The 12,054-nt window shown below is 35.6% G+C and overlaps 1 protein-coding gene across 1 annotated transcript in view; it reads left to right on the top strand.

Moving 5' to 3' along the window:
- The window catches only part of ADGRG6 (adhesion G protein-coupled receptor G6), a 161,994-nt gene that overhangs the window by 117,745 nt on the left and 32,195 nt on the right, over window positions 1–12,054 (top strand). Inside the window, exons 9-15 of the mRNA XM_056125999.1 lie at window positions 430–575; window positions 3,969–4,080; window positions 5,347–5,411; window positions 6,000–6,210; window positions 7,276–7,447; window positions 9,013–9,153; window positions 10,977–11,096. Coding sequence (XP_055981974.1) covers window positions 430–575; window positions 3,969–4,080; window positions 5,347–5,411; window positions 6,000–6,210; window positions 7,276–7,447; window positions 9,013–9,153; window positions 10,977–11,096 — 967 coding nt within the window. The remainder of the gene's footprint in view (window positions 1–429; window positions 576–3,968; window positions 4,081–5,346; window positions 5,412–5,999; window positions 6,211–7,275; window positions 7,448–9,012; window positions 9,154–10,976; window positions 11,097–12,054) is intronic.

Raw genomic sequence — 12,054 nt, 5'->3', positions numbered from 1 at the left:
ACACCCAGCAATGCACACAGGGCTTACTTCTGGTTCTGCACTAGGAGTCACTTTAGGTAAAGCTTGGGGGACTTTATAGGATGCTGGGGATTAAATCCAGCAAGTGCAAAACAAGGCCACTACCTGCTAAATTATCTCTTTATCCCTCCACCCATTGAAGGTTTTTTTTTTTTTTTTTTTTTTTTTTTTTTTTTTTTTTTTTTTTTTTGCTTTTAGGGTCACACCCAGCAATGCTCAGGGATTACTCCTGGGCCCCATTGAAATTTTTTAACATTAATAATTATTCCTTGGAATATTTCTTTGATCTCAATATTGTATAGTCATTCATCTTACTAGTATATCTGAATGCTCTGTTTTTAAAGTGTTTTTTTGAACAACAGTCAACCAGTGATAATCCCAGTAATACTTTTATCCTAATTGTTTTCCTAGGTTGATGATTTGGGCTCTCCTAGTATACAATGCTACCAGCAATCCCACTTTAGAAGGGAATATCATTCAGCAAAGGCTCTTAAAAAGTAATGAGTCCCTGGATGAGGGTCTGAGGCTATATACAGTGAATGTGAGGCCACTGGCAGGTAAGTACCTATAAATTTTTATTTGTCCTTTTGTAGCCATGTAATAGTTTAATTCAAATAAAAACACAATGTTTTTTTCATTATATGTTTTCACTTGTGCTATTTAATGCTTTTTCCCTCTGATGTGTAAGCCATCATAATATGATATTCAATACATGGCTAGCATAAAAGATTCCAACTTGATATCCATGAATCCAAGGACATGAAAAAGACAGATGAGAGCTCATACTCGTTCTTAGGGATTTGTTGTGAAAATACCAATAACAGGATCAAAAATGTAAAAAAAAAACCCTATACCAAAATAGCCTTCAACTTTAGAAATAAAGAGTATCTTTAAAGAAATAAAAACTTTTCATACATATATATGGGAACTCCAATATGGAACTATCATGCAAGGTAATTCCATATTATAAAAGTCCTCTTCACTCTTCTGTCTCTGCTAATGATAACGTTCTCTTTCCTCGAATAGATTGGAAATCTGGAGCTTTTCCCAAGCCTATACTCAGTCCTCCCCTTACACCAACTAGCTTCATCCATCACATGGAGTTGATGACATTTCTCCAAATATTTCAGCTCTTTTATGTAAACTTTCTGTTCTTTGCCCAGACAGAAATGGTCACCTATATAGTTTTGAAGTCAGCTCCAAATCTTCTCTTCTATCAAGGGAAGACTTTGAACCCTTTCTGTCATCATAATGTATCAAGAGGTATCACTGCCTTTCATCTCCAACTAATGCAGTCCAGTTACTCAGGAACCTTGCATATGAGATCATAGTGTTTAGCTCACTTTATTTATGCTCTTTATGTCTATGTACACATATACACATTCGGATTCATTTCTTTTAACTTGAGAATACACTTTATTTTCATCTGTCATCATAATCTTGTCAACACACTAGCACTTTTTTGGGCTGGAGTGATAGCACAGCAGGTAGGGTGTTTGCCTTACACGCGGCAGACCCGAATGACCCAAGTTCGATTCCTCCACTCCTCTCGGAGAGCCCAGCAAGCTGTCGCACAGCGAAGACTGACAAGCTCCTCATAACGGATTAGATATGTTACACACAGTAACAACAAGTCTCACAATGGAGACGTTTCTGGGCCCGCATGAGCAAATCAATAAACAACAGGAGGACAGTGCTACAGTGAGGTTTTATTGATTTGTTTTAAGATTCACATGATCAAATTTATGAGCAAGAAGAAATAAAGTTCTTGTTCTAATGTCTTATGTTCTTTATTAGGTACATTAGTAGAGATTAGGACAAAATAATACTGACAAATTCTTTTTTTGCTCTTTCTGTTCATCTTTTCTTATGGGGAGCCACCTAAGCATTGCTCAGGGGTCCCGGCAGCTGGTTGCAGTGAAATTTGAGCCCATAATGGTTCAGTTATTAGGCCCCTTATTGCAGGCCTCTTGGGCTTACTGGTGTTGGGTGTCATGAGAACTGCATCTAGCTGGGGAGGGAACCTCGATCCCTGCCTATATGACACATGCCCTCTGATACTTTAGCCGTTTCCCTGGCTCAGGAACATTTCTTTATTCAAACTTGGCTGGTCAAAGTGAGTAAAATAGGTACTTAGTTTTTAGGCAGTTATTACTGCCTGAGGTCAGCATTATAGTAGAGGGGCTGGAGAGATGTACAGGGGGAGGCATACTCACCCTACACATGCTGACCCATATGTCAATTCTGGCACTACATGTGAGCCCCCAAGAATGATCCCTGAGCACAGAGGCCTGAGCATCACCAGATATGGACCAAACCCTCCCCCCCCCAGAGCCCCCTGCCCTCCATCAAAAGAAGAATTTTGGTGTAAAAAAGATACTGACATCTCACTTCTCAAAAAACTCAACCTTCTCTAATGTGTCCACATACACAATTACAGAGAATTTATACAGGAGGGAGAACATGAATCATTATTGTTACCAGTATCATCATTAATGATAGCTTCTGAGTCTCTGAAAAAAAATGTGTGTTAATGAACAGGGCTTTAGGGAGTGGAAAGTGGACAGAAATGGCCATTTTAGATTTAGGAATCGACCAAGAAGCAGCAGAGTTGCTGGTTAGTTTTGAATATGACCCTGTATCCACCAGCTCCATCTCTATCCTCAAAAGCTGAAGAATTCTAGAATAACAATTTCATACTTAGATAATAGTTATCACCAACTTAAATTCTTCATGCTGGTGTTTGCTGTAATTGGATCCATAAAGAAAAATTTATACCAACTGGGATAAAAGGGTCCAATCCTGACCATTTAATGGCTCAAACGATAGAGTAGAAAGCTATTGAAATGTTCATTTGAGGGCCACAATGCTGCTCCCTAGTCATCTGGAATGATTTGCTGGTTTTTTCCACTTTGAAACACAAGATTTTCATTTTCTTCACCTATTACTTTTGATTTTCTTGTGAAGTTGAGTCATATCATGATACTTATCCAAACAGTTTGGAAACCACAGGTGGAAGAATTTGAGAGAAAAGTGTCTGTGTGAAATGTGCAGTACCAGTTCAGTTATCTCCACACACTTACTCAGCTAACCTCCAGACAGGAGGTGTTTTCAGAGGAGGGAAAGTTTTTACGTAAAGCATACTTGGAACTCAATTATGACATGGCGCCATTGATGCACAATCATTTAGGCTTTAGTCTTTGAACAGAAAACAAAAATAAGGAACAAATTACCCTTTGAATTTTTGAGGAATATTTCCCTGTTAAGTTGTATTTTATCTTTAAAAATAAATCTTTTACTAATTTTATCTGGTCATGATGATTTAAAATGACAGGGTTTACTGTGTATGTATACATACATATGTGTGTTTTACCTTTATTTTATAATATGTAATATTTTTTCTCTAAAATGTACTATTGATTTATCAGAATTTCTAAACGTTTAACAGATTCTGAACTTGGAACTTGTAGGTTAGTATTGTTTGAAATAAATACCAGTTACCAACATTGTTCTTTTGCTCTCATTTTGTTTATTTTTTTAAATTTTTTTTGTTAGTGAAACACGATAAGGTACAGTTGTAGACTCACAGATTTTTGTGCTTGGGTTTTGGTTATACAATGATCAAGTACCCATCCCTCCACCAGTGCCCATTTTCCACCACCATGGATCTCAGTATCCCTCGCACACCTATCCCCCCATCCTACCCTGCCTCTGTGGCAGGGCATTCCCTTTTGTTCTCTCTCCTTTTGGGTGTTGTGGTCCGCAAGAGAGGCAGTGAGTGGCAATCATGTTCAGTCCATAGTCTACTTTCAACATGTATCTCCCCTCCTGGGAGGATCCTCCAAACACCCTTTGTTTGGTGCTCCCTTCTCTATCTGCTGCTCTCATTTTAAACCTCTGATTTCAAGATAGAGATGAAAATGTCTCATGTGGCTCTTATTTTCACACAGCTTTCTGTCCTGAAGAGGAAACCCCCCCTGGCTATCTCTGGCCAATGATCCCACCTTCTACATACCTACAAGAGTGCAAGCAGAAGAATGGCTTTTTCGCTTCACGGATATGGTAATCAGTCTCTGAGTCTTGTGGTTCACATTATCTACCATTCAAGGGTAGCATAGAAGCCCCCTTGCAGTGCATGTTGATTTAGAAGGAAAGCAGGCTTGGTTTTCTGTGTATTTTCAAAGTAAACAGTCCCTGGAGAGGAAGGAGGCAGAAAGAGTAAAGGGGGCAGAGTTTCTCAAGAAAAAGCCTTTTTACTTTGAGAAACATTATAATTTAGCTTTCTTCCAAGATGGCTCGAACAGTTTGGAAACTCTAGAGCAATGTCCTTTGAATCTGGATGAATCAAGACATTTTATAGCCTCGTGACACACCAAAAATGCCAAGTTTTTTTTTTTTTTTTAAGAATTTGGAGCCTTTACTATTGGAGGGGAAAGAAGCAGCAAAAAGAAAATAAAATAAAGAAAAATAAAGAAATTAAGCCCTAAATAAAGAAAAATAAGCTTTAAATAAAGAAAATAAAGAAAAATAAAATAAGCTCTAAATGAGGCAGTTGGCCAATGGAGACTCTTGACAGTATTTCTAAACCAGGTCTCAGGTGACAGTCTTGTGAATGAGGAGCCCTGGCATGAGATGGGCTGAACCAGTAGAACAAGGGAGTACAGGAAGGAAACAAGGTCAGGTGGGAGCCACAGACAAATAAAGGTGGATGGAGAAACACTGCTCTTGGGTATATAGATTTTTTGCTAAGTACTGAACAAAACTCAAGAGTCCTGTTGAATGCAGGGCATTCACATTACAGGGGATTCACAATGAATAAGAAAAGTTAAACCTGGTTCTTCATCCTCCGTCCCAATATCCCATTAGTTTTCCTGTGAGAGTTCTGAAACTTTAAACTGCTCAAGTAGAAATTTTATATACAAACGACTGTGTTTGACATGTTAGGGAAGAAATATATGTAGAGATTTATTTACTTGAATTTAAATCATGTCTGTATCTTTCTGGCTGTCAAGACCTGGAAAATTTCTGAATTAGCCTTATATCCTCATCTACAAATGTCACAATCTGATTTTAAGAGTTCTTTAACCATAGAAATCTGATATATATGAATTTAGGAGGAAGGCCTATTGCTCATAATTTGTTTTCTTGATGTATGGTCCTGATTTTTTCCAATGAGTATTTTTAATCAGAGTTTCATTCAAGTTATTATTGTTTTCTTGTCAAATAGGATATATCCTGCAAATTAGAAAACTTATTATTAACTAATTTTGTCAACTACATTGTTATGTATGCCAAAATTTGATATACCATTTTGTTGTTGTTTCATAGTCATCTAAATTCTGCCAATGCATCTGTAGCCTTCTGGGACCCTCCTGATCTCTCCAATTGTTCAAGTGAGCTGCTTTTTTTTATTTCTGTAAGAGGAAATGAAATGGCCTTATGTTTCATGCTTTCTATTCTCTTAAGTCATATTCTTTGGCAGTTTGATATTATTGCAGTAGTAAAGCTAAGCAAAGAATTGTTTCACTTAAGGTAAAGAATTCTGTTTTTTTCCCTCATTCTACTTTCACGGTGAAGATTTAAAATAGTAATGTTCATTGTGAAGGAGATTTAAGATAGTTAGAAAATGTTGAAAAAATTTAAAAATAATAATGTAATATTTGTTCTAATGTTTTGTAATTTTGAAATAGCAAATATGCACACTTATTTAGTGATTTTAGGGCATTTCTCTCAGAGCCACTTGTGAATGTTAGTCCCTCCAAATTATTTCCCTACGTTTTTCAATTTTTATTGTATAAAAAAAAAGTTAGACTCTAGATAAAGAAATACTATTGCCATGTGAAATTTGTGGTGAAGGGGTAAAAACAAGAAACCATATTTGCTGTTTCAACTATGAATTGCTCTGCTTTAGATTTATGCCAATGCTCAAAAATATACATGTAAAACTTTATAATGTGTTGTTTCTCCAACTTTTCTTTTAGGGGAGGCAAATGAAGTTGCCAATGAGATTTTAAACTTAACCAGTGATGGGCAGACCTTAAACTCAGCCAATATTAGCAGTATTGTAGAACAGGTCAAAAGAATTGTGAATAAAGAAGAAAATATTGATATAACACTTGGCTCAACTTTAATGACTATATTTTCTAATATATTAACCAGTTCAGACAGTGACTTACTTGAGTCCTCTTCTGAGTAAGTTTTTTCCTTTCTTTAGAAAATGTATTGCTTAAGTATGTTACAGCAAATAATTCTCACATAGCTGAAAGCTTAGAGCCCAGATTTTATAATTAAGTCTATTGAAAATTCATTTCTAAATTTGAAATAATGGTGGTGGGAAGGTGTAGTTATTGTGGGATTGGTGTTGAAATATTGAATGTAATCAATTATTTTGAACAACTTTATGAAAAATAAATTTTTTTGAAAAAGATCATTTCTAAATATCATTTTCACAAAGTGAGCTTCAAGTACTCTCTACTTTCTGCATGAGGAAATGAAATTTATAGTTATTTCATAAGATATATAAAGTTTTAGAAAGGCATCATGAGTATTTTATTCAATCTAAAAATGTTAATTGAATTACTTCAGAGAAGAAAGCTTATTGCAAATATTAGTGTATGTCTTTTAGCTTGCTAAGAATATAACAAGTATCTGCTCACATCTTGGGTCTTTATTAGTCTCAATTCTATAGACAAGTTTTCTAAAAAGGAATTGTTTAAGTCAGGGTGAAAATCACACAATTCTGGTTGTAAACATTTATTTTTTAAAAAAAATATTGATACTAGAATAATTAGTTTTTTATTTATGCTTTATTCCTCTTGACTAGTGGTTTTTGATTAAAATTATAGTTTCTGAATTAATTTATCAACATAATAATTAAAATTATTTATAGTGCCTTAAAATTCAAAAATTAGTTTTGATATATTATATTATTTGATTTTTGCTTACTAAGCAGAGGTTTTATATCATATGATGACAGAAAGGTTAATATTGTTGGAGCACAGACCATTACCAAAAATATTAAATTGTTTATTTTTCTTAAAGTGCACATTCATCTTGAGATACATCTATCACTATGATTGTATAGTTTAGTTGACATTATTATTGCTTGGGATAATTGTGTGGTATTGATTATTGGAGCAGAAAATTTCAAGATCATTTCATTTGGGTTGTATTTTGCCTAAAGCAAAATATACAACAGAGGCATGTATATGCAAGGACTTGATATATGGTATAAATGTGTCATTGTTATCTCTTTAGGGCTTTGAAAACAATTGATGAATTGGCCTTCAAGATAGACCTAAACAGTACATCGCATGTGAACATCACAACTCGAAATCTGGCTCTTGGAGTGTCATCCCTGTCCCCAAAGACACATGAAATTTTAAATTTTAGCATTGGTCTTCCAAGCAACAATGACTCATATTTTCAGGTAATGGGTTTCTATACTTGTAATTTAATTGACAAATAAAAACTTTCTGATCACCTACCAGTTGCTACTTTATGGAGATCTTGGTTGAAGGGTGGCTTGCATATCTGAAAGTTGGCTAAGATTAACAATGGCAGTACCCATAGAATGAAGTAAATACAGTTTCAGAACCTGGGGAATGGGAGTAGTCACATTACCTCCTAGACGAGCTGATATTGAAATCAAGTATTATCGCCTGAATAGAGGACATCAATTGAAAGTGGGAGTAAGGATCAGTTTGGTCAGGAAAACAAACAAACAAACAAACAAGCAAACAAACTTGCTTAAGATTTTGAGGCAGGGTGCGGTATCCTAAGCTACTGATCTTCAAACCTTGTGTTATAGTCACCTTTGAGGCTTAACAAAAACAGATTCCGTCCACAGAGATGGTCCTGGGTGGTTCCTTAAAATTTTCATTTTTAATAAGTCCCTATTCTTGCTAAGTTGGCTGCTCTAAGGACTGAACTTTTGAAAACAAATGATGAAGAAAGTGAGAATCAGGGTCCAAGAGATAGCACAGTGGGTAGGGCATCTGCCTTGCATGCGGCTGACCAAGTTTCAATCCCAGGCATCCCATATGGTCCCCCAGCACTGCCAGGAGTAATTCCCGAGTGAAGAGCCGGGAGTATCCCCTGAGCATCTCTGGCTCTGGCCCCAAAAAGCAGAAAAAAAAAGTAAAAAGTGAGAATCAAAAGGTGTTGGGGAGACTGGATGAGAAGCTGGAGCCAGATTTATAGAGGGCTCCTCTGATCTGTTCATACATGCTTGTGAAGTTCTTCCTGTGTGCTTCACAGTGGCTGCCACTGGGGACAAATGAAGTCTTGAACATCATCTTTAGCCCAAGGGAGTGCACATATGTTATACATAATGCATCTTAACTATGGCGATGGCCACGTAATGTTGTTAAAATCTGGATATAAGAAACCTTTTTTGAGTTTGTTTTTTGTTTTGTTTTGTTTTGTTTTGTTTTAAACAAGGTTCTTTAAGTTTCACAATTTAAGTGTTAAAAACTCAGTCAGCTTCAGTCTTTGTCCCAGTTATATTTGCAGGAAAACACATCTTGGCTTGTTCTGAGGATTCAGGAAAAATGATATCCAGAAGAATTCTTGAAATACGAATGAATATCTCTATGGGGAGAAAAGGTGTTTCATCCCTCATAGAGATACTCATTTTCTGGAGTCAAACACATTAACTTTTATCTCTTGTTAATGTTGATTTTTTACTTAAGTGCTGTTGAGAAAACCCCAGGATCTGATATGGGTAAATTGAACTATTTTACTTAAAAAATATTTACTGATTTGTAGATTTATCCATTTGCCTTGGTAAATATCAGTGAATTTCCTCATGTATTGCACTTGCAAAACTCCAGTGATTCTGTGGAGGGTGTTTACCCCAAAAAAGAACAGTGTAGCAGAAGATAAATTGATACTGTCAGTGGTTATTCTGCTGACCTTATTTGCATGTGCAGGAAAATTGTCAGGGCAATTAAGTTGCAATCAGCATCCCAAGTATATCTCTATGTTTGACAGATGGATTTTGAAAATGGACAAATGGATTCCCTGGCTTCTGTAATTTTGCCTCCAAACTTACTTGATCATTTAAGTCAAGAAGATTCTGAATTAGTTAAAAGAGCACAGTTTACTTTCTTCAATAAAACTGGACTTTTCCAGGTACGTGTTTGTTAAATTACTATTTTCAATTTTAAATAAAGCCACTTTACAAAAATTTGAAACCAAAGCTTCCTTGAAAATCTACTAAGAAGTAGAGAAAAGTTAACCTATGCAATTTTCCAAAAACAAAAATTTTAGCATCATTTGAAAACTATTTCACTTCATACAATTATGCTCATTGACAGGAAACATTCACTTTTAAAAATAAATCAAACATATTAAGATGTGCATAATACAATTAAGAAATGGAATTAATAGTTCATTTGTCTATCATTCCTTATGTTAAATATTTTACACACTGGTAATTTTGACCATGAGAGTTAAAAAAATTATATACTAAAGGAAAAGGTTTTTATTTATTTATTTTTCATTTCAGCAGGAAACACTGTTTACATAGTGAGCAACATTCTTGGCTTTAATCATTTTTCTCATTAGTATTTCAAAGGACCTTTGGCCTTTGCACATCCCCAGTATAGAGTGGCATTGTGCTGAGCTCGTATTATCATTTTTATTGGCATCATTTGTAGATACTAGAAAGTTCACTGCCAGCAAACACTGATGACCTCTGGTTTCCTTTGAAAGTACAGCCCATCTAGAAAAGTTTCACTGACCCCATTTTTAAAACATCAAAGTTCTGTGTTAAATTGAAGATGCTTTTCTGTATCAAACAGTTTGACCTGTGATTGTTACAAGAAAAGAGCAATGGTTAAAACCATTTGAAATATTTCTAAAATATTTTCCTACTATACCATTTGTAAAGAGAGGGACTAACTAGAATACATGAAAGGAAATGAATCAGAGTCCTAAATTGTCATTCATTCCAAAGATTGTCAGCACATGTTTTAGATTAAGCTGGAACAACTGAGATGTAAGAATCTATCACTGTCTCATTTCTAGTCTTATCTTCTCTACACCATCTTTCCCTTCTCTTTGGCATCTCTCAGTCAAAGTTATTATAAGGAAATATGTGTTTGGTTTTTAGAGTAGATTTTTAGCAGAGTGAAATTTTTAGCTGTACAGATCCCATTGTCCTACCTTCAGATAATGAGTGATATATGAGAAAAGGCTAGGAATACCCTTGTCAAATTTATTGGGAGTGACCATATGAAAGTAATTTGTTGAAAGTGTTTTCTGGATGATGAGGATTATTCGGCTTTCAAGCAACGCTGTAGTTACTTGGAACAACTGAATTATGAGCTACAGTAGAGTAATTCAGTAGATCCAACACTTAACAGTAAGGAAAGAATGTGATGATTTTGCTGGAGCATGATCTCACTGTATGGATTTCTGTCACTTGCTGACCACCTTATTTTTGATGTGGAAGCCCTAGCTACCAGTAATTGTACAGCAGAGGCCAGTACCTTGATTCCTGTAGAATTTAATGAACATCTAGTGTGACTTTGTGAATACATCAGACTGTTGTCAGGAATGTGAAAGATGAATTTTTTTGACAGTGTATTTCCTGTAAAGGAAACAACTTCATCTACTTTATAGGGTCGGGAAATGATTTAATTGTTTCATAGATTTTTATGTGTTTGTTTTCTTTATGAGGTTGCATTGTTTTCGGTATTAACTGGCTGGTGTCAAGAATGGAGTTTTCTGAAGCTGCCTGAAACATTTTCACTTAATGTTCCCTCGGCCTATTTGTTATAAGGGAGAGAGCGAAGCTCTTTCAGGAAAGCCAGCAATTCGATCTTATAAACAGGATGTTCTATAATTAAAGATCTTAAGTGTAAAATGTGCTGACAATTTGCTTACTTTGGAGCTCCAAAGTGAAATAAAAGTGTGTACTTTTTAATAACACTGTTTCTTTTCTTTAAAAGGATGTAGGGACCAAGCAAGGCTCTTTAGTGAGCTACGTGATGGCATGCAGTATTGGAAATATTACCATCCAAGATCTGAAGGATCCCGTTCAGATTAAAATAAAACACATGAGAACTCAGGTAAGAAAATACCACAAATGGGAATGGAAGAAGAAAGGCAGATTATTACAGAAAATTGTTGATATCGGGCCTTCCTTATTTTTATTTTTAGGGTTTGGGGGGGCACACCCAATTGTGCTCTCAGGGGCTATTCTTGACTCTGTGCTCAGGAGTGACCCTTAGCTATGACGGGAGAGCTTTGGTGGTATTGGGGATCAAACTGGGCTTGGCTGCATGCAAGGAAAGTGCTTTAAACCCACCTCCAGTCTAACCATTCCATTTTTTAATATGACAGGAAATAATCGGCACTTACTTCTGAGGGGTAATTTTCAAAAAGGGAAAGATATAGCTCATCAAGTACTTCTTTCGTGACATGGTGGCAGTTGTGTGGTGGTGGTGATGGGTGGTTAGTTTTATTTAGGACTCAATAGAAGTGAAGATAAGAGGGCCAGCCCAATTGTTTTAAGGAATGACATATAATACTCGAAAAAATTGGATATAGATACATCTTAACTGTCTAATTATGGAAACTTTTGGTTATATTCTAAAGCCAAAAGTCATTGCAACAAGCAATAGAAACCAGACAGGGATAATTTTATTTATTTTTATTTTCTGAGAGGCTGAAGTGGTCTAAAATCTTGGCAAATATGATCACTTTTATTTCTCTTTTTGCGTATTATTAATTTAATTTAGTTGGCTTCATTAGAATATTATAAAATTATTTGGGTTATTTTTTTTTTGTTATATTAGACCCAACCACATATCCCCCACCTTTTCTATACAGAAGGTCTCAGCCAGGATTCTACACTTAGGCAGGCAGGCAGGAGATGGGCTGGCTAATAAGGTTGCAGGCTGGGAAGTCAACCCATATAAGCCCCAGCTCTGCTTTGTCACTAAAACCCTTTGAGAGCCCCTTAGTCTATCCTTTGGATTCTTTTGTTTCAGCAACTTAATGCATAGAGAATATTTTTGTTTGTTT

Source organism: Sorex fumeus, unplaced genomic scaffold (genome assembly GCF_029834395.1).
Source record: "Sorex fumeus unplaced genomic scaffold, SorFum_2.1 ptg000061l, whole genome shotgun sequence".
NCBI classification, from domain to species: domain Eukaryota; kingdom Metazoa; phylum Chordata; class Mammalia; order Eulipotyphla; family Soricidae; genus Sorex; species Sorex fumeus.
The sequence above is the reverse complement of the archived record's forward strand: the minus strand, read 5'-3'. Positions and strand labels throughout refer to the sequence as shown.